The sequence below is a fragment of the Sander vitreus genome, chromosome 18 (genome assembly GCF_031162955.1).
Source record: "Sander vitreus isolate 19-12246 chromosome 18, sanVit1, whole genome shotgun sequence".
Taxonomy (NCBI): Eukaryota; Metazoa; Chordata; class Actinopteri; order Perciformes; family Percidae; genus Sander; species Sander vitreus.
This window is the reverse complement of record NC_135872.1, coordinates 7,142,874-7,165,580: the sequence shown is the minus strand read 5'-3', so window position 1 is coordinate 7,165,580 and position 22,707 is coordinate 7,142,874. Positions and strand designations below refer to the sequence as shown.

General features: G+C 39.9%; 4 protein-coding genes across 6 annotated transcripts in view; 3 read left to right on the top strand and 1 right to left on the bottom strand.

Annotated features, from left to right (window-relative positions):
* Positions 1-1,287, top strand: part of map3k5 (mitogen-activated protein kinase kinase kinase 5) — a 75,635-nt gene extending 74,348 nt beyond the window's left edge. Inside the window, exon 30 of the mRNA XM_078274447.1 lies at positions 84-1,287. Within this exon, the coding sequence (XP_078130573.1) occupies positions 84-144 (61 nt within the window). The 3' untranslated portion in view covers positions 145-1,287. The remainder of the gene's footprint in view (positions 1-83) is intronic.
* Positions 1,288-1,912: 625 nt separating this feature from the next.
* Positions 1,913-9,217, top strand: lrp11 (low density lipoprotein receptor-related protein 11). The gene is made up of 9 exons (XM_078274441.1): positions 1,913-3,144; positions 4,142-4,299; positions 4,988-5,129; positions 5,450-5,575; positions 5,757-5,960; positions 6,927-7,094; positions 7,185-7,241; positions 7,344-7,436; positions 7,532-9,217. Exons 1-9 carry the CDS (start codon positions 2,577-2,579, stop codon positions 7,684-7,686), a joined length of 1,671 nt encoding a protein of 556 aa, XP_078130567.1. The 5' UTR covers positions 1,913-2,576; the 3' UTR covers positions 7,687-9,217.
* Positions 8,782-16,581, bottom strand: pcmt (protein-L-isoaspartate (D-aspartate) O-methyltransferase). Of its 3 annotated transcripts, none has more exons than XM_078274444.1 (8): positions 16,455-16,581; positions 13,589-13,693; positions 13,446-13,477; positions 12,678-12,782; positions 12,395-12,515; positions 10,701-10,786; positions 10,216-10,442; positions 8,782-9,697 (listed from the first exon to the last, which is right to left on the bottom strand). In XM_078274444.1, exons 1-7 carry the CDS (start codon positions 16,507-16,509, stop codon positions 10,263-10,265), a joined length of 684 nt encoding a protein of 227 aa, XP_078130570.1. In that variant the 5' UTR covers positions 16,510-16,581; the 3' UTR covers positions 8,782-9,697; positions 10,216-10,262. The 3 variants fall into 3 exon arrangements, with proteins under 3 accessions (XP_078130570.1, XP_078130572.1, XP_078130569.1); XM_078274446.1 differs by having other exon boundaries at positions 10,317-10,442; XM_078274443.1 differs by having other exon boundaries at positions 10,273-10,442; positions 16,455-16,580.
* Positions 16,582-16,884: 303 nt separating this feature from the next.
* nup43 (nucleoporin 43) lies at positions 16,885-22,496 on the top strand. The gene is made up of 8 exons (XM_078274442.1): positions 16,885-17,122; positions 17,541-17,663; positions 18,088-18,165; positions 19,611-19,773; positions 19,928-20,063; positions 20,206-20,357; positions 20,489-20,605; positions 21,987-22,496. The coding sequence occupies exons 1-8, from the start codon at positions 17,003-17,005 to the stop codon at positions 22,214-22,216; spliced, it is 1,119 nt and encodes a 372-aa protein (XP_078130568.1). The 5' UTR covers positions 16,885-17,002; the 3' UTR covers positions 22,217-22,496.
* Positions 22,497-22,707: the final 211 nt, after the last annotated feature.

The window sequence follows — 22,707 nt, the reverse complement described above, 5'->3', positions numbered from 1 at the left end:
AATTTCTGTTAGGTACACACAAGCGGTAGCAAACAGTAAATTGTATAGTGTAACCTAACAGTCTTTTCTCTTTGTCCTGTCAGAGGCGGGATCCTGTGTAAACTATGGAAGGCCATCGCAGACTACAGGCAGAAGCCAACCTGAGGCCTTAAGTGGCGACAACCACTCAGAAAAGCCAGGTCCTTTGTCCCAACAACTAGTACTCTTTTTTCCTCTGTTTTTACAAGAGCAAGACTTTTAGGAGAGAAACCTGTGTTTGCCGTTGTGTGCACAGAGCAGCTTTCCACCAGCACAAGAAACTCTGACTGGTCTTGTCGGAGCATCTTGATCAATTTTGAAAAAAGGATTTTGGAAAAAACAACTTTGAAAGCAACAACAACTGACAAGTGCAACAAGTTTGGTGGACATTACACAGCTTTTTGTTACAGGTGCGTTAAAAATGACAATTGGTGAGAAAATCTATTGTTTAAATCTTGAATACTGTCAAAACATTTTCTCCTGTCGTTACAAGATGTACAAGGTTACAAGACGTTTACAAAACTGGAGACTGATTGTTTTGTTTTTTTTAATACAAGCCTGAGATACAAAATACTACATTCAAAATCATCTGAACTAATATTTTTATCCTAGCATCTTATCACTACTTTATTTAAATGTGTTTTTAATTTAATTGTTATGGTAATCTAAATGATGTCAGTGCATGCCCTGTTTTTATTGTATTTTGTATCCATACTGAGACTTATTTAAATTGGGTTTTTTTCACATTTCCTTTTATAATACAAATCTACATTTTTATTTTTCAGAAAAGTGTAAATATTGTGTTACGGAATAACATTTATGTACTTTACAAATACAAAGATAGACATAGTTAAATCTCCATGTGGATTGACTGTGTATATAATCAACACATGTGAAACATTTATTGTATAGTATTGTATTTTCTAGTGTCACAAATTATAGGATACAATATTCAGTTGGTATAATTAATATTACATGAAATCATTTGCTCTGTTTTTATTGTTGTACACTGACAGAATTGTGCTTATCCTGCTTGTGTAGACAGATATTTTGTTTGATATCTATGTGTGTAGATATGATCATTCAATCAGATGTTGTCATGAAAAATCTGAAATGCAAGCAAATTCTTATGGAAGAGCCTTGACCTTTTTTTATTTTAAAAACGTTTCAGAAATGGGGAACATAATCATGAGCAGTGTGTCCGTTTTGTTTCATATCAATGATTCAAGATTTATGTCTCATTGTTAAAATAAAATGTTTCATCTTGAACTGTGAAAGAAATGTGTTAGAATATTCTGTTACAAATGTGATTGGATATAGTAAAGTAGATTTGTTTTTTATTGAAAAAAATAGTTTGGTGTGATGGTTATATGAAATGGTTCCTCTACTCATAGAGAGAAAAGTCACAGCTCTACTTGTTATAAAACAATATTGACAATTGTCAAATACGTATACTATTCTCCATAGGTATTTTAAGTTAGATAAATTATGATTTTTACTTTTCAAAAGTGAAAAATGACATTACCTTTAGTAAATGCAAAACTTGGCTCTGCACAACTACAGTAGGCTAGAAAATGATACCTATAAAGGTGTTGTGGTATGAGACGGTCATGTCAAAAAGTAAAACAGAATAAACTGATTAGCAAATAAAGTAGCATAATATAATAAACTATTTCAGAGTAGCGGTAATTCCATTTTTTTGTGAAACTTGCTTTTTATTTCACAACATTTCGTAAGAAATATTGTAGTATTTACATGAGTAATCTCAAGGAGGCAATTCAATGTGCTTTACAGAGTGATACAACTGGTAAAATGAAGTTATGATACAGATACAGGCAGGCAACACACACACACACACACACACACACACACACACACACACACACACAAGCTGCCTCAAAACATTACAGGACAATAAAAAAAAACTAATTAGCTTAGGGCTACAACAAAAACAAACTGAACACAAACTATAGCTAAAGAAATAAAAATGTATCCTGTGTGTGTTGCTGCTGTTCAAACGAATATATAGGTAGTGTGCTTGTTAATAAAAGCAAACGCCAGTAGAAAGTAGAGACAGGGCGGTAAATAGAGCTAACGTTACAGGTGTGTTAGCTTTCCACTTGCCATATTTATCCATCATTGTGACGTCAGTGGTTTCTGCTGAGCAGCCAAACGTTCTGGTCTCGCCTTTATGCTCATCATATATTTTTTGTATAATTTATTTTTGATCTATGTGCTAATGCTGTTTACTTGTATCTTTGGATGTTGATTTTATAAATTAAAAAAAATAAATAAATAAAAAACGTCCTGGTCTCGCGCTCTCGGCCGTCTTCCTCCTCACCATGACAACGACAGATTTCTAGCATCGTCAGTGGACAAGCCGTAATCTCCTTCGCTCATGATTTTGCTAGCTAGAGACGAATATTGTGTAAAATACCGTGTTTTACATGACTATTACAGAGCTATATTTCATGTAGTAAGGCCATCTTTGCGGTGTGGATGCGTCGGAGAACAGCCAGAGGCAGAAGAGGGAGACGCCGTATAACTGCGTGAACAACATGGCTCTTCTTCAGCATCCCCGGCTGCTGTTGCTCGCTTGTGTTGTGCTGTTGAGCGCTGTCCAACGTATCTACACTCGGTCTTTGCCAATATCGGATCTAAAATCCCAAATATCAGGCGTGGAGGAGCTGTTGGAGGAATTCCGCAAGCAGCTCCAGCCGGACCAGACGTACAGGACAGGCGATGTGATTGACTCCTGTGTGGGCGACTTTAACGCTGTCGGGGAGCGCATCATCCGAGCCAAGGCCTCCATCGAGCAAGGGGCCACCTTCCTGTTAGCCCCGGACAGGGTGTACACCTTGAAGGACTGTCTGCACGCCTGCTGCTCCCAGCCTCACTGCACCGTGGCGGTGGTCCAGCAGGACCTGAGGCAGCCCGGGGACAGTCTCAGCTGCTACCTGTTCAACTGCACCTACAGGAATAAAAATGTCTGCTCCTTTGCACCGCAACAGGGCTTCACTACATACAGCCGGACTCTCAACACAACGCAGGGACACCTCCCTGTTACATCCAGCGGTTCAGCCAGGAGGCCCGGGGAAGGACATCCGGATGAGGTGGATACACAAGGTGGGAGATGCTGGCTTAAATCCCAGGCTTACAGACTAAGTTTTACAACAACCTAAATATTTAAAGTATTGCTCTATAGGATTTATCTTGATTTAGATGTTGTTGTTCATGCAATGTGTTGACATTATTAAAATTCCTGCAGGGCCCTTGGTTACACTTGTAGTTACCAATTTGTATTGTTCACTCGTTATGCTGGATAGTTATTAAATGTGTTATGGACAACTGATGAATAATCAATATGGTTACCCTTATAGGTAACATTTTATCCCATTCATAAATATAATAAAAAAATAAAAGCTGGATATATTTAGCATGTATCTGTTGTGTAAGGCCATATTGGAAAGGCTTATGCACTATTTAATTATATGCTTTTATAGAACAGAAATGAACCCCCAACGGTAATTTATGCTCCCGTTTCCTTAAGGTTTGGGCAAAGGTTGGTACCTAAAACTTCAGTGGGTTTAAGAAAACGTGACTGTAGTCTCAGTTTTATATCTCTAGTAAGTAAGATCATCAAATGTGATAGACTGTATACTAACTACTTATCTTTATAAAGCAGACAGGTTGAGTTAATGATTTACCTTTCAGCTTCTAGCTGTGCAAAACTAGACCAGGCCACTGAGACCAGCAGCAGGTCTTTTTATCTCAACCATTTACCAACTGTTTTGATAATCACAAAATCATATAAGCAATTTTTCAAGTTAAAAATACAATTTATTCTCTTGTTTCAGCTTCTCCAAAGTGAGGATTTGTTTTTGTTTTTATATCATTTTAAAGCAAATCTATTCTAGTTTTGGATTGTTTGTCATACAAACCAATATATCTGAAGTCGCTGTTAGCTTTTAAGAAATTGTCTCTGGCATTTTCCCCTATTTTGCGACAATTAGAGACCAAACGATTAACAAGACAGGACAAGAAAGAGTACAATTGAAATGAAGTAGACATGTAGTACACATCCTCTATATTTTCATGGTTTTTCCTGTTCCTGATTGTGCAGATGTGGATGAGCCTCCTCGCAGTGATGCTGGACAGGATGTGGTGATCCAGCTGCCCACAGACTGGGCTGTCCTGGATGGACGGGACAGTGTGGACGACCATGGCATAAACCACTATGAATGGACTCTCATCAAGGGGGATACAGCCATCAATATGAAAGTCAGTGAATGCTCATAGCCAAGGCATCTTGCAGTAAAATCATTGAATGCAGTTTAGTTTGGGTGCTCAACGTGAGAATGAAAGCCTGAAAACAAACACAGGTGATCACACAGAGTGAGTTAAGAATATATACAGGAATAGCTCTATTGTTCCTTCCAACATTTTAATTTGTGGTATGAATAGTCACTAATCACCCTCACAGACACCAATGTCAAATTGCTTGTTTGATATAGTTAAGTCAACAGGGCAGCTCGCGGCCAGGGCTCCATAATACCTGCTATACCAACAGAGATAAGAGTTTATTACGCCCAAACCTGCCCCAAGGACAGCAGAAATGTTGGAGCCTGCTCTCTGTTATCAGTTTAGAGGCAACATGTGAAACGTCTGCTACCAAAGTGTCCTACTTTTTATATAAATACTCTTTACACTGTTCATCTGTGGTCAATTTTCATCATTTTCTGACTTCAACAGAAAATAGTTAATCCACAGCAACAGTGAATCTTTTTTGTCAATTTAAAAAACATTTTTCCAAAGCCAGTAGATTTTTAAAAACTAATGATGCTGAAATCTGATTTTGTTGCCTAGCACTAACTTCTGCTGTCACTTTTAAGAGGAGACCAACTTTGGAGAACTTAGAAAGGTCATATGTGTGATTCATTCAAATCGGATCTTTTTGTATCTGTTGAAGGCGTCTCATCCAGGGCTGCTGAAGATCAGCGGTCTCCAGGAGGGAGTCTACTCCTTCCAAATGACTGTCACTGACACAGCGGGCCAGAAAAGCTCTGACAACGTCTCTGTCACTGTGCTGGCCCCAAAACACCAAGCAGAAGGTGACGTGTTCACCAAAACATAGGTCTATGTTGTGTTTTTGTTCCTTTTCAAGCTCCTTTCAAATGTATTGTTAATTCTTATGAGGTGCGATATATTGCTGGCTTTTCTTTCACATTAATGGATCCTTTACTAACTGAAAGTTTCTTGAGTTGTTTATCTCAATCATATAAAATGGCAGCACTAATGATGTAACAACATTAAAGAACATGTACAGTACTTTCACCATTTTCAATTTTTTTTAAAGATGGGACTTTGTGGTTACAGTGCAATACTGTTAAAGTATAGCCATGTGTATAGCTGTAACTTTCTGTGCCCACAGTGTGTACAGGCCTCTGTTCAAAGTACCAGTTCAAGTGTGATGATGGCTGCTGTATTGACATCACCTACGCCTGTGATGGGAAGCAACACTGTCCTGACCGCTCTGATGAAGACTTCTGCCCAATGTGTAAGAAACCCTTGTTCTTCAGAAATGTATGTTTTGTTTGTTTAAATAGTGAAGATATTTTATAATCCCTTATAATCTTGTAATATCAGGTTCAGTTAAAGGAATGCAAGAATTAAGGAAAACTTAATCAAAAGCATATGGATCTTCCCACCGTTCATTTGTTTTTCTGTAATTTCTTTAGTTGACAGCAACAGGAAATCAGTCACCCACCCTGCTGATCTGTCAAACCCTCATCGGCCTGTGGCCCAGACAGATGAGGCAGAGGATGGCTCCGTGCTCCAGACTGGGCCCAGAAAGACCATAGAGAACATTATAACACCTCAGGACAGGAGCCATGCCGCTCCTCCACAAAGTCCCACTCAACAGGAGGCTTCAGCCAGTCAAGGTAAGGTTGTGTTTGTGTTTGAAGAGCTTTATTCTCACTTACAGGGCATCTAATATCTGCACAAAGCAGTGTGGTGATACAACATAGAGTGGTAGTTTCAAATAAATGGGTGGATGGGAGTCCACAAGCATTTCTTTTACTTTATCTGTATTTGGTCAAATGTTTGCATCCCAATCCCATCCCAATATGATCCTCCATCGCTGTGTAATCAGTGCAGTATCCCTTTGTGACGAGGCAGAGAGTGTTTGTAATGTGTGTCTGGACATAGAAGCAGATGGAGGCCCTGTAGGCAGCCATTGAGTCATAGCACTGAGCTCACAATGCTGGCGAAGCCACAGGGATTCAGCATTCCCTGGGAAAGCAGCTCTTTGCCTGCGTCCCCTCTGAGTGCTGGAACAAAGCCGCTCTGTCCCCTCTGCCATCTGATCCCTGAATCAGGCTGAGACTGACCAAAAGGACCCCCATTGGTATTTTACTGCAGGTATTACACTCTCAGGAGTCTTTTCTTCATATCACAAATGCTCAGTCCCATGTCTAAATGCTTGGCTAACTAAGACGATACCACATTGTTTAGAAGAAAGAGATCAAGTATAATGGGTTTAAAAAAAATACTAAAATGTTTACTCTCAGTTGGTTGTGAATCTTGTTGTTTATGGGAATGCATTGACTCTCCTCGGGCTGCAACTTCGCTTTCCCTGTCCCTTTACAATAAAGTCTTATCTCATTCATCAATATTTTGGCCACTTGGAGGAGACGAGCTGTAAACACAGAAATGACCTATGGTGAACATGTCAGTAAGCAGTCACCTATTTACACATCCAGCAGACCTAGAGCAACATTAGCTAAAAAAAAAACACAAGTAATTTACCAAAATGCAATACATCTTTTGTACTCCATATGAGGCACTCCTAATGTGTGTCACATAGAAGGTTGATTGTGTCAGACTCTTTCTCTCCGTTGCTGTAGATCCATGTGCTGCAGCTCCAGTTGTCGGCCCCTGTAAAGGCACCTTCCCACGCTGGTACTATGACCAAAATGCGGGAGAATGCAAACACTTCCTGTATGGTGGTTGCCAGGGCAACCATAACAACTTCCTCCAGGAAGCTGACTGTGTCAGTGAATGTATACAAAAAGGTGAGAATCTGCTTCTTGCCTATTTCTTTTTTTAAATCTAATTTTATAATTGCAACAACACAAAACATCTTTATTATAAATATCTTTTAGGGCCGGCTTTCAAACCAGCAACTGTGGCTCCTCCAATAACCAAACAGACTGAGATAGGTAAAGCCACAGTGTATTTTAATAAAACTAACTACCGACATACCAGTACCAGTAAGTGTTAACTGTTTTCAAATCTAAATTGTATTTGAACCTTTCTTGAAGCTGGCCCTAGAGTCTCCCAGAGCCAAGCAGAGAGCGACATCCCTGTCTCCAAACCATTTCCAGTAATAGGAGGACATCCAGTACCAGAGTCAGGTAAGACCTAACATGAAAGTTTTGGTTTAAATGTACCTCTTGTTCTTTTTTATGTCTTCCAAATTTTTCCATACGGCCTCTATTTCATCCTGAAGGTGCAATTCTTCCTCTGGCTCTCGGCCTAATCATCACTGCACTGCTGCTGCTTATGATTGGCTGTCGTCTCAGACTTGTTCGACACAAGCTGAAGAAAGCTCGACCCCTCACCACGGAGGAGTCAGATTACCTCATCAACGGCATGTACCTGTAGCCAATCAGCCACGGGCAGCAAACAGAGCGCGCCGAGATCTGAGTAAGAAACATGGGTCACCAGAGCCTGAGCCAGGACTTTTTGAATTGGCACTCTGTTTCTTGCAGCCCAGTGTCTCTAATTTGTCCTAACTTCAGGGTGGAAACATCCCAAATCTCTTCTGTCATGAACGTTTCTAAACATCACCACACTGAACCCCTCTGACTGGTAAATCTGCTGCTGATAGATGACGCCTTCAAAGCCATTGACATATTCAGATGCTTGTGAATTCATATTTATGTGGTTTAAGAAAATCTGAATGAATCCATGATTAAAGAGTCGGCATTGCTAGTTCGATATTGATACACAGCTGTTAACATTCCCCCCAGTGACTTCTGGGATATATACAGTACAAGAGACTCTTTTTTTCCCCTTTATTAAAATGAAATCTATTTCTAAAACACAGGTTACTTTGATGCCAAACATTTTTATTTCCACTTGTGATGTATTTTTCCGAATTAGTGCTGCACAAAAATATGGTGTTTCTGCCACTGGGTGGCACTAATGTGGAATATTTGTGCTGTACATTTGATTTAAGTTAACTTGACTGAAGAGCAGAAATGTAACACATTGGAGTGCCTGTCATAGCGGATTAGCAATCAACAACAAATTATTCTTACTTTCTCAGAATCACACAAAGCCATAGCAAATTCTGTCAAAATCTATTCCTGTCTAAATGTTGTTGCATATATTTCTTTATTGAGCAAACCTATGTGGAGTATCTACTATATTTGCACACATGTATTCCCTCAAAGTGCTGTCTTTAATGTGAGAAATTAAAGTTCATTAAATATCACAAAAACTGGTGAGATCTGTTGATAAAGTAATTAACAAAAATGTAACACTTCACCTTTTGGGTTGGCACAAGCACAACCCAACTGGTGAAGCCAGTTGGGTTGTGCTTGTGGGTGTTGGGTTGAGTTGTGCTTAAAGAATCTGAACTCCTGACCTCTGTAATTCTAAAATACTTGTTCCAACCCTGCCTGCAAGACTTCATAATGAAATATATATTTAACACTAGGTTGCGGCCTGCACACAAGAGATTCAACAACAAAAGGCAGAAAAAAAAAACATAAGCATCTTTTTATTTTTCATGTGCCATTCCAGAAATTGTGAAAGCCAAATATCATCCGTCACCCCAAATAAAATGTGCTTTTTGATTTCAAGAAAACAGACATTCATTTGCTTTGTATTGTTGGGAGTTTATTTTGGCAAATCAGTGACTACCGCATTTGGTATCGGTCACCAGAAAAGCTTGCGCAAATTGCTAATGGAACACCAGCGGCGGAAAGCAACAGATCACCAGGTGGAAAGCACAGCCCTGTATGTGCACGTGTTGGTGTTATTAGCACTCAGCTCTCTTTGCAGTATGTTCAGTATGAGCCAATGTGTTGCTTATTCTATGTGTAGAATGACATAAGAGTGCTGCGCGTCAAACAGGACGTGTGGGTTACATCAGCCATTGTGCTGCCTTTGTGTGTGTGTCCTATTACTGCTGGCAAAAAGCTCATATTTTAGCAGAGAAGTCTACAGTTAGATGATCCACACACACACGCTGTAGCTAGGTGAGTTATCTATAAGTTTCAGGCTTTCCTCGTTGTTGTCCGGCGTTCCTCCTACAGTCAGCTTTGATGCTGCTGAAATGTAATACTGCAAAAATGGCTGATTGCAAATCAAATGAAAACCACAAAAATCCAGCAGTTAAAAAGAATACATAACCAAAAATATGCAGGCCTGAAAATAAAACAAAAAACAAAAGCCTTTTCCACTATTTCTGTGCTGAGCATTAAGCAGTCTTTCTCCCCAGCCCTTCTTGGCTGTCATCAATGTGATACTCTAGTCCATTGTTAGACTTAAACAAAAAGAGCACGTTTTATTATGCTTATGGGCTGTTTGACCCCCATCCAAGTTTTTTCCAGGTTCAAACTTAAAGGTGGATTATGGGCTGTCTTCTCCTCTTCAAAGTTCATCCCTGTGACAAAGAGAAGTCAAATGTCAGAAAAGGCATTAAAAGAAGCGTGACATGCAAGAAACACAACTATCCTCCTGTCATGCAAACACAAAGAGTTATCATCACAGGGAAAACGTTAAGATCACAGTAAAACGTCAAGATCACAGTAAAAATGCAAACAGGTATTGTTTTTTGTCTACATCTCACAGAGTAGAAGATCAAACAGAATAATCAGGGAGTTTGTTTTTAAAGTGTTATTAGCATCCAAATTCAAAAAGAACTCATGCTCTTGAAAACCAAGCATATGCCTTCATACTGCTGCTATTTCAGTTTATTTTGTGTTTGTGACCAATGGCTTCAAATTTCTTTAGTCAGGCAGGTTTTTAAATCGAACCAATTGGGAACAAGGGAGTTCAAACAAAAACGATGAAGGAAACGTGCAGCTAGTTGGTATGGTATGGAAGAAGCAAAAAATGTCAACCAGCAGCAAAATGCAGCCCCTTGTGATCCATTGCCTGCTCCAAGCCACACCATTTCACCTTTGCCACTGTGAGAAGGAGAGAGAGGGAGGAGGGGGAGAAGGAAGTCACTTCCACCTGGACCACTGCTTGTCTTTGTCTGTTAAAGGCACATAAATCACCCCCATCAAGGGCTTCATTTTGGTGCTGCCGTCCTCCAACTTATCATACTGCTCCAGCATCTGGTTTCCTCCCGCCGGGCCAACGGGCAAAATCAGCCGGCCGCCAGGCTTCAACTGGTCCAGAAGCTGGGAGAGAGACAAGGTATATGGATTTCAGTCAATAGCATTGTGTGATACAAGGGACCCGGACCAATATGCATTTAGAAAGACATTCCATGATTGCCAATGTAATCCTGGTAACAATCCTGAAACACAAAAATGGATTACTATATATATATATATATATATATATATATATATATATATATATATATAATATGCGTTGGTGAATTGGGATTGATGTGACCTTGATTATCAGCTCGGAAATTATTCAGATAGACTTACAGCTTGGGGGACATTGGGTGCTGCTGCGCCAACATGAATGGCATCATAAGGCGCTTCCTCAGTGTGGCCCAATCGCCCGTCTCCCACTGAAAAACACACACACACACACACAGTTTCTCCATATTGCACTTCTACTATTATTTCTGTCTACTCTGTATTTACATCAATTGCAGTAACTCATTAAAGCACTGCAGTGCTGGCAACTCTTCTTTCATGCTGTATCTCTCTGGTTAATCTATTGATCATGTTTTCAATTAGCTAGTTAATTATTTAGTCTAACAAATGTCACAAATATAGACAAGTTCCTGTAGTAAAGTATTTGCACTCAATACGTTGGTGCTGTATCAGTAACGTGACAATATTTCGAGTATGACATCTGGTTTCTTTCACAAAGTGCATCAACACTCCTGGAGATTTCTAAATATACAAGTGATATCTTAAAATAGTTTCTTCTGATATCAGCCAAACAAATATAGAATGAAGAATCTTCTGACGTAACTTCTTGACATCAAATAGTTTGTCTTGTTGAAAGTCTAGGCGCAAAAAGCTTTAGTTTCAGCCCACACCTTTTCAGTCTACAGAAAAAGGTTCATGTTGTGTTGCGTTTTCTTCTCTACTCTTTTGCTGGGAGGTATTGCCTTTTTATAGTTTATAGTAGTAGTTTCGTTTGCACACTTCTTTGTGTAAATACTTTCAGACCAAATTACAGCAGCATCCAGCAAATGTTTGGTACTTATACACAATTAATATCTAGAACAGTGGACAAAACTGGAATTTGTTTTTCTGTTGACTGACTAAACTGAGACACAAGATCACAAGGAAAAAAAAACTGAACCTGAAGTAAACGGATATGTTTGCCCACCAACACTTACAAATCTGTCAAAACTGTAGCTGCAATTCTTTTTAAATATAACAGAGCAAAGGATGATTGTCTGTTGACTGCCTACATTTATTTATAGCCTAGTTGTGTCTGCACTCCCACCCTCCCGCAGAGCAGGTGACAGTAGGTACTCAATTCATTATTTAACACTGCACAACCCTGTCTGCTGAGCCACTCTATGTTTGTTTCCCCACTAAAGAGAAGACGGCAAGGACTAAGGAGTGTTACACTGTCCCTTGTTTTGAAAGGGTCAGCTGGAAATTCTGCTATTTAGATAATTCCCAGAAAAAGACAAAAAAACGTAAATGGCTGTTACCTTTCATTTAGTCTTGCATTGCCAGACCTTCCTCCACAGTGCTGCGGAGGAGGGTCTGGCTAGTCCACACAGCATTCCAGGGATGGGAGAAAAATGTGCTCTGGTTTATTGGCATTTCTTTAAACCAATAACAATCGTCATGGGCGGGGCTAAGCGCCGGACGGAGCCACGGTGCCGCTGCAAAATAGCCTCGGGAAGGAACTTGTTTAGGTGGAACGTGTACGTTCAAAAGGTTGTTTTAGTCGTGCAACAGAAAACTCAGATTGGACAGATTAGAGTCTAGCTAGCTGTCTGGATTTACCCTGCAGAGATCTGAGGAGCAGTTAATCATAGTCCTCAGAAATCCACCGGAGTTTAGAATTCAAACATAAAGAAAGCGGAAGGTAACGGACATCCGGCTGAAAAGAGGTGCATCGGGCGGAATTTCCGGCGGCAACGGAGCAATCCCGGAAGTGGAACATTGTGGATATAGACTACCTTTCATCAAAGACATCTTACCTAGTAGCTTGACTCTGCCCGATGTTATCAAACTGGGGTCGTCTTTCTTCACGTTGGTTACAGACTCGTCTACAAGCTCTTTGATGTGATCAATTCCTATAACTTTCCCTTTAGCACCAACCTGCAAAGCACAGAGGGAGCATTTGGTGCTCAGTACATAATAACAATATCACAACATTTAACATGTTAACTGGTTGACAAGCTAATGCATCTTTCAGTTTAAATCAAATCAGAATGTCACCAAAGAGAAATTGTATGTGTTTACCCGTCATGTGTGGCTCACCATTCGTGCGAAGCAAACCGAGAGGATCCCACTGCCGGAGCCGACGTCCAGAGCTTTGGCTCCCTCATACAGCTGGTCATGTAGAAGCTCCAGGGCGTAGGCGTGCTGGGTGGAGGGAGGGGACATCAACAAGGAAACTGCATGACAACCCATCAGTCAGCATACATATTGCATCTTACGCTGCCTGTGACCAGGTAAATCCCAAGCAGTACAGCTAACTGGCCAACATCACTACTTGTCTCTTTCTGTGTCTGTTAACATTACAAAATTATCAGGTTTATTTTATTTATTTATTTTTTTAATCATTTTTCAGTTTGTTGACACTAATAATAAAGCCCTAAAGAAAATCTATGTTAAAGTAGTTTATTTATGTTCTTTTTCTGTTATAACTGACTGTCAAACTGCAGAATAAAAGAAAGTTCTGGGGCGTTCATTGTTTGTTTGTTCATGTTTCACAAAGAGTTTAACCTGAGCCAGACCGACAACAAAGATAGAAATCATATCACATCCATACAGGGATAGTAGTATACAGTTGTTAAATCATAATAAAATATATGACACACTGGTATTGGATCGGTACTCGGTATCGGCCGATACGCAAGTTCAGGTATCGGAATCGGTATCGGGAAGCAAAAAATGGTATCGGGCCATCTCTAATTGTAATCCACTAAAGATTGATGATGAGGCAAGCAAGCTTTACAACAAAAAACTGTTCACAGTTGGTATTCACAGGATGCAGAAATGTCTGAGAGTCTTTTAAATTCATACCATGTGTGGGGCACTGATGGTTGCTTGATAGCCTTTTGGTTAAAAGAGAGATTTTGTTAGTTCCTCCATCAAATACCAGACTGTACTGTATTTGGATTCCAGACTGTGCTGCGAGGCATGAATAATTACGTGAGCAGACGTACCTATTGACTGTGGCGAGTCCATGTACGGATTACACCTAGAGAAATGGGCTCGGTCTGTGGCCAGCATGACTTCATAGACCTTGTCGGACTTAATAATGCCATTTTCTGGGGATGCAAAAGAGTTTGTGTCACTCCCTATTATGGAAACATAAACAGGTACAAACACCAGGCGGGAATATATTACATAATCTTGCAGCAGATGCAAACAGGAATACATAAAAGAAAAATAACATACATGCAAGGACAGACAGAATTCAGGGATATTAGGCATTACACAGCCAATTACTAACATTACTGGTGCTTTTGGGATGTGAAATATGACATAAATACCGTGAGAAGTTATGAACCATCAGAATTGCTATCTATTCCTTTAACTCTTATGTATTAGACCATTGTGGGCAACTTTTCAAATCAATGAGCAGGACTTCTTTATGGCTAAATTGAATGTTTAGATGATTTTGTGTCACTGTGATGATGATGATGATGATGATGATGATAATTCATTGCATTAACCAAAAACAAATATTCCTGTCTGGCGTTTTAATAATATCTCAACTGATTTCTCAGAAAACAGAAAATGTATTATATCTTGATATATAATTACATATATTGTGATAGAGGCTTTTATCCATATCATCCTCCCTATGGTAATGGCACGTATTAAGAGAAAAAATGAAGAGAATAAAACTATATAAATGATGTATATGCAGGGAGAACAGTGGAGAATACTGGGACGGAAATGAATGAAACATATAAAACACATATGCATGAAGATGAAGTTGCAAATCACAATATGCACATTATGAAACACTGAGACTATCAGAGAAAATGTAGGACACAGCACACACAGCTTACAGCAGCAAAGTGTTCAAGTTTATAACCGGGTGGTGGAAGAAACTAGAAAAACGTCCCAAAAAATTGTCTTCTGAATAATCCCTCATAACTGGTTCCTGTAGCAGCTGGTGCCAAAGGCAGGAGAAGCCAACGACAGCCGGCGCTGCTCTCATTACCGTCTCTGCTCACCGCCAGAGCTATGTGCCACTTTAGGATACATACAAAGAAACCATACAAGCTGCCAGATGGACACATACTACTGATTTTGGAAATTAAAATAACCCATACTGGCAGATTTCAAGCTGTTTTCTTCCTATTCATAATCTTTCTCAGAATTCAAAATTCTTGGTGCAAGCCCCCAGGTGAAGCAAACAAACTATGTTGTTTCTAGGCTATAAACCCACTTAGTGTACATTTTGGAGACGCATTTAACACAAAACTGGTTGCTGAACTTGAAGAAGTCATGAGGCAGTCAAGGTTTTAGAAAAAAAAAAAAGAAGAAAAAAAATGCAACTGGGTGAACTAGTACTGCCTGTACTGATCAGTCCTGGTCACTGGTCAGGAGGACACAAACTATTTAAAAAAGGCATGAATTAGCATGCATCCTGAGTGTGACCTGCTTAAATTCAGTTTATGCAAACTGGTTAAATGTAAGCCATTTGTGTGTCTAAATGGGTCAGTGTCCAGTGAAGTGTTCAATCACGAGGAGCAGAAAACCAAAGTAATGACCACTTAAATAGCAAATAGCCCCTATACAGTAGCCAATTAAAAGGTTTTAACTTGAAATAAATGTCTTATACGAATGATAGAAAAAGTCAATTTGCATAATTGGCAGACATCACACGGGGATGCTAATGAACTTGAGTAAAACGCCTTTTGGTGAAAGACTATTTGACCTTTTACTTGGAAATTTTCAGCATTTTAATATCCTGCATGACACAGCTTTACATACTGTGGAGGAGCTGGTTTCAACTTCATTGAAGTCTTTTTTTTTTTCTCACCATGCACGATTTGCAACATATGGTCAATTTAATAAACAGAGACATAAAATAATATCTGCCAAGAAAGATAAAGAAAGAAGACTATGCAAATTATGCTTTCATTAAAAAGCAAATGTAGAATGACTGACCACTGCCCTCAAACCATACGGCCTTTGGTAAAATGCTTCCAGCTGAACTTTCTGTTGCAATGCTGGACTGCACAGAATATAAATAGCTCTGGTAGATACTTTATATTGAAAGTGGACATGCACACTCAAGTCTGCAGACATCATGACGTTGAATATCATTTATATGCAAGTTATCATGTCGGATCAGAACTTGTATGTTGATATAGTGCACTGAGTTTCCCTCTTAACAACACAATGCACTGTCATCTGAATGCAGAATAAGCTATGTGGCACTGATAACATTGATCACAGTGGATTTAGCACCAGATAGCAGCCGTCTAGCAGGGTGGTACACGGAGTCACTGCTGTTTTTTTTGTCAGAGCAACAACTAACTGCAGCTCACACAGCATGCTGACATTTTCAATCACTCACTAACTAAGGCACTGTAGAAACTAGCATAACACTTCCAGCTGACAGTGTCATTCATGTATAAGTAAAGTAAATGGCACAGAGGCATTGAGCTAGATAGCTGTCAATGAATGTGGGCAGGGCACTTAGCAGCGCTGCTATCGCTAGCTACAATGTCCCCAAATGACGCACATAGAGCCAGCAGGCTAATCTAACCAACTAACACAAAAATGAAACTGAAATAATCTGTGACTATAGGTAATTTGTGTCATTGTTGTTAATTTATTTTTTGCAGCGACGGAAGGCATGCATCTGCTCCACAGCGTAAACGTGGTTTGGGAAAGGGGTGGAGAGAGGTAACGCTAGGTCAACAACAACATATCACATAGCTTAGCAACCAGCTAGCTACTGCTCCTCCTGTGTTAAAACATCAGCCACCAAACTAAACCGTTTTCGGGCAACCTGTCTGCAAAGGCGTCGGTGGTGCTGCCGCCGTACAAAACATTAGGACTTACTGCGGAGGTTGTTAACAAGCTCTGCGTGGCTGGCTCCTCCAGATTTCCAGGCCATTATTAAACACACTTTGCGGAGTAAGTAGACAGCAGCTGTCAGTGCCGCGCCTGCGCCAACTGTTTTGCCGAGAAAGCTGACAACCTCCAGAGCAGGCGGCGGAGCGGCGGATACGTCACTAGACATCCAAAATGATTTTACTGCGGGGCGGTCTTTCTAACACACACCCTGATACTGAACAGTGTCATTTTAAAAATGCTTTTTAAAATATAAGCATCAGCTAAGGTTAATTGCAGAGGGAAACGGCCAGATCGCTCACTCAGTGCATAATCAGATTTGCCGCAGTAACATAGACGGTGGCCGGTAGGTGGAGTGCGACACTTGTTAATAGTAAATGTGCGAAAAGTGGCCTGATTTGATAGTATGACCTTGTTGGGACACCGTAGTTACGTACAAAGTAGCAGGCGCGTTCCGTACACTGGTTTTGCCCATGAATGCTAAGCTAACACCAGCAGTCGGTTTTTTTTAACTTAACGTGTGTGAAACTGTTTCAATGGAGAGTGTAAATGCTAAGTACGTGTCCCAGAAAATCAGTAAAACCAGATGGCGCCCTGTATCGCATTCGTCTTTGCAGCAACCAGATATCTTTGCGACTGGCTCGTGGGATAACGAGGTTGGCAAATTGTCGGTTCATGTTTTTGTAATAATAATGAGATTGCCAAACTTCATAGAAGAATCTATAAATTCTATGGGATTTTACTTTATTGACGAGCTTACACATATTGTAACTGTCAAAACACGACTTAAGACATGTTATAAATAGTAATGTGTCCTTTCGGCATGCAACCAGAGCATGAACACATTATATGAGCCGTCATGTTTAACTAACCTAATCACGTTATTTACTATTAAGGCATAAATGCTGGCTATGTCTGCCAAAATCCTGACATTGAGTGAGACAAGTGGCTGATTAGTGACTGAAGACATTTGGTTATTATGACAAGACAACTGTCAGTTGTATCGTATTCTGCTTGTTTATCGTCTTTGCTTCCCATTACAATGATTATCTCATCAGTGTGTGTCTATTATAGGATAACAAGATTTCCTTTTGGTCCATTGGGAATCATGGAAGTTCTGGCATGGACGAGGGATTTGAAGGAGACCCACAGCTTTTATGTGAACACAAGCATGATGGAGATGTTCTGGACCTTCAAGTAAGACACTCGTGGGAATCCAAGCTAATGTACCAGCCTATACATGGCACTAAAGTAAAGAATATTAAAGTTGACCTGAAGTGGGCACTTGCCAACATTTAATTTACGATCGAAGCACTGATGCAACTCTTTTTCTCCTGATGCTTAATTCAATTAGACTTTGTTTTGCAGACCAAATATAGAGGTCTTTATTATAAAGGGATGTGTCGCTATCGTATTTGTTGCAGAGAACATGAATGCACAATGCATTGCATTGTTGTACCGGGACAACAGGATCTTAAAATCAAGAGTGATGGATAATCACACTCATCAATGTAACATTTTTATTGATTTAAGACAGGATATACCAAATGTTTGTCCCTGGGAGAAAAAACATTTAACTTATAATGCCTGGGCTTTTTTTCCCCTCTGTCTGTTTTTACAGTTTTTGGACCAAGACAGAATTGTCACAACATCGTCAACTGGAGCAGTCACCATCTTCCGCCACCACCAAAACAGACAGGTACACACTGGCACAGTTATGTCTTTTAGATCCACACATTTCACATATAGTGAGCTTATCCATATCCAGTCTATTTAGGTGGGCTTCCATAAAAAAGCCTAAAGCATAGGGACCGATTACAGCCATTCACAGCAGACCTTGGGATCACTCTCGCGTTTTTCCTCTGTGCTTCACACGGATCACTTCATGGCGTTGCTGACATTATTTTACAAACTGAAAGATTTATAACATAACAAATCAAGCTAAATCAAAGCGTATTGGAAATAGAAACACTGTTAGGATTTATATTTAGGGATGGTGCATCTGTAAAGTCACTACTGTGCAAGACAAGATTTTATAATAATAATAAAAATAATAATAAGTTTATTTGATATAGCACCTTTTACAGACAAAGACACAAAGTTCTTCACATGATAAACATTTGTAAAAATATACAGTAGGATCCAACAGAAAATAAGCAAGGAAAAAATAATTGAAAGACCAATGAAAATCATTTAAAAGATTAAAACCTAAAGCCCAAAGTTACAAACATGAGTCAAAAGCGAATTTAAACTGCTTTTTAAAAGCTTCAAAAGAGACCGCAGAACGTAAGACAATAGGAAGGGCGTTCCACAGGTTTGGAGCCACCGCTTCAATGGAACGGTCACCTTTTAGTCTTTAAACGAGTGCGTGGGACCACCAGTAATCCTTGGTTAGAAGACCTGAGGGACCTGTTAGTAGTGTACGGATGGAGCAGGTCTGAGATATAAACAGGAGCCAGACCATGCAAAGCTTTATAAGTCAGAACAAGGACTTAAAATTGGATCCTGAACTTGATCGGAAGCCAATGTAATGAGTATAAAATTGGAGTGATGTGCGACATCCTGCTGGACCTGGTCAACAGACTAGCAGCAGAGTTCTGGACCAGTTGTAGACGGTCCTGGGACGACTTGCTGAGACACGTTGAAAATGGAGTTGCAGTAATCAAGCCGGGATGATATAAAACCATGAATGATCATTTCAAGCTCAGAATGCGAAACAACCACTCTAAGTTTGGCAATGTTTTTTAATTGAAAGAAACCTGTGCGGTTCAGTCATTTGATATGTTATGGTAACAAAACATGGGGAACTTTAACTCTGATTAGAGAAACATTTGACCTTAAGCCTGATTTTAGCTAGGAATAACTAGTAGGTAGACTTACCTAGCTTGACATTTGTCTTGTATTTCTGAGGCCATCTGCCTATTGTGAAAGGCATATAACAGTTACAGATCATCATGTCCTCAAGGTATGTAATTCATGACTTTATAAACCCTGATTTAACATGACTAAAGTCACATCAATAGACTAGGAATTGTCTACACAAATATGTTGCAATTTAAGGAAGGGCATGTTGGACAAAGTGCAAGTATAACATATTTGTGGTTTTGTTAATATATAAATATATGTTCTCTCTCTTGATTGCAGACAATATCAGTTTCTCAGCGCTGGCCAAGAGTGCATCGTTACCCATGTGACAACGCTCCCTGTACCGGTGTTGTGTGCAGCAGTCCTGAGATTGTTACAGTTGGTGAAGATGGCAAGATTATCGTCTTCAGAGCCGACCAGGAGGGAGTGATTCGAGTCATAGGTGAGATTAAAATGAAGCTACTGTAGCAGCACGTCTCATTAAAATGCACACAGATTTACATTTGTTAGCATACGATGGTATCTTCAGGCTATGGGAGTTAATTATAATGACTAACATGTTTTTTTTTGTTTTTTTTATGTTTAACCTTTGTTAGAGAATGCGGACAGCAGCACGATTCATGCTGTGACTTACCTGAGGACAACAGAAATTTTGACAGTGAACTCTATCGGCCAACTCAAACTGTGGGACTTAAGACAACAGAGCAACTCACCATCCCAGATTCTCTCGTTGTAAGATCTCCTCAGTTCTAACCAAACAAAAATTACATTTCAAAAACCTTTAATTTTCTGTTCCGCTCTTTCCTTAGTGCCTTTTGTATTTGGATGATGTTTTGTTTTCATGAGCGGTTATAATACGTTGTTTTCCTTTCAGGTCAGGGGATAGACTCCCTCTGCACTGTGTGGACAGACATCCGAACCAACAGCACATTGTTGCCACAGGAGGGCAGGACGGCATGCTCTGTGTCTGGGATGTGAGACAAGGCAGCACACCCTTCTCACTCATGGAGGCACACTCTGCTGAAAGTAAGATTACATTGTGGGCAGATTAATTAATTTACCACTTTTAAACATACAAATTCATTCTGACGTGGTTATATATTATATTTTTCTTTTGCAATGACTTTTTGTCATTTTTCTTTGGTTGTTCTGTACAGTGTGGGAAGTCCACTTCCACCCAACCAACCCAGATCATCTGTTCACATGCTCAGAGGATGGTTCACTGCTGCACTGGGAGACTTCCACACATTCAGACATGCCCTCCTTCTTACAAGGCAAGTCAAACTATTCTGCCTGCTATTCAGTTTAGTCAGCAGGGGGATAACAAACACTACGTATTTTCAAAAAAAGAAACTGCGAGGTGCTGCCAAGAAACGGTAGCCTGACAAGCCAGACCCACATCAAGATGTTGGGTCTGGGAACTCACCATTGACGGAGCTCAATCCGAGGGGCGGGATAAAAGGTTGTCTCTCAAATTCCCTCTGCACGCAATAGGATAGCGCTACAACCAGGCAGAGCAACGAAGAAGGTAGCAGAGCTAGTTGATAGATTAAACTTTTGCCGTATCCGGGCGGCGAAACTCCAAACACATCTTCTATTAAGAATGATTTCAGTGCCGTTCTTTGATCTTTTCTCAAAGAAAAGCTTAACTCCAAGTCTTCCAGAAGACCGCTGTTCCCAGCAGCAGCCATAAGCCCGCCTACCAACTCTATACACGATGTGATTGGCCTGACCAGAGTTTGGTTTTTCCAGCTCGCAAGCCAACGGAGAGTGCCTAGACCCCCCCTGGCTGCAAATTAAATTTACTGCCACTAGGGTGCGTCTAGATTTCTAGGCTAAAGAAACAGCATTTTACTGCAAAAAAGGCATGTATTGTAAAAGCAAAAATGTCCCATCATACGCAGACAGTGTTCACTAGCTGTGCCACGTAAGTATTATAGGGTTGAAAAGATGCAGTGGTGTTACTGTGGTTATCAACTGTGCTCATCCCCTCACAGGAGTTTGAAGTGAAGGCTTATGGGAAAAGGTGCAAAAACAGGTTGCATCTGGGTGCCTGGAGCCCCTTTAGAATCATTTCTGGTCTTTCTTTCAAAGTTAAAGTACTAACATGATGCTGCTGTGAAAGTTTAATAATGTGAACAGGTTTAAATGTTAGAGTTTATGAAAAAAAAATAGTTTTTGTCTGTTTAAAGGATAGACATAATTTAAAAAAAATTAAGTGGTAGAATGTTACTAAGTACATTTTGCTGAAGTACTTTTTACTACTTCCATTTTGGGCTGTCAGCAGTGACCTCTGGCCTCCTAAAGCAGTTACCAGATTTTATCCACAAACAGCTGCATCAGGAGTCGACAAATATACATAACAGCACAATCCTGTAATAGAAACTGAAATCTTAAGCACAGGATAGATAGATAGATAGATAGATAGATAGATAGATAGATATTAAATGTATTAGTCATCCAACCGCGGCTTTTATCTTTTGGTTGTCAGAGTGACCACAAAAACACTGAGTCAGCTAGTGTGATACAGATAACCAGGAGCTAAAAAGCTGGCATATCAACATGCTAAGGAAACTATACACCAACATAATAGTCATACAAATCATAATTAACTTCTAAAATAGTAATAGACATGGTTTTATCATTGTTTTCCAGGTGGCAGGAACAACAGCATGATATCTCGCAGTGCGATGGCCCCGGCTGGAGGGAACCAGTCTCTCATCAGCACCTGGCTCTGCGGAGACTCCAGTAAAGGCCGCCTGGAAACGACTCACATGCTGCCCAGCCAGACGCTGTCTGTCAACAGCTTGGATGTACTTGGACAATGTCTCGTTTGTGGGACTGACGGAGAGGCCATTTTTGTCAACAGACAGGTCCCAGTTTGAAAGAGTTGTTGGTGCACAGGTTAAGATGTGGATGAAGATCTGTTTGTTTTCATTTGAGCATATAGGATGCCCCCAAATACTGTGTTCGAAAGTATGCTTCTGACATTTTGGCTTTACTTGTGTATTTGTCTGTCATATAATGTTGCATACACATATGTGGATTCATCAATGGATCGAGGTTTTTGTAGATCATTCCAAGCAGAGTATTTCGACAGTACTTTTGTATGGATGTCATTTAAAACTCTTTTGAAATAAATAAATAAAAAAGCCTTTACAGAAATGTCTTTTAGTCCGTTGACAGTTTTGTAGTAGAAAGTTGAAATCCTAGGGAGGTCCTGCTTAGTTTTTTTTTATTTATTTTTTTATCGTGTCATAAGGGATGTAGCACTACCACCCCTTTAGTCCTCATTTCAATACTGTAGTGATCTCCCAGTAGTACTTCCGGTCTTTCTGTTAAAATTAAAGTCCTAACATGGTGATTTGAAAGGCAG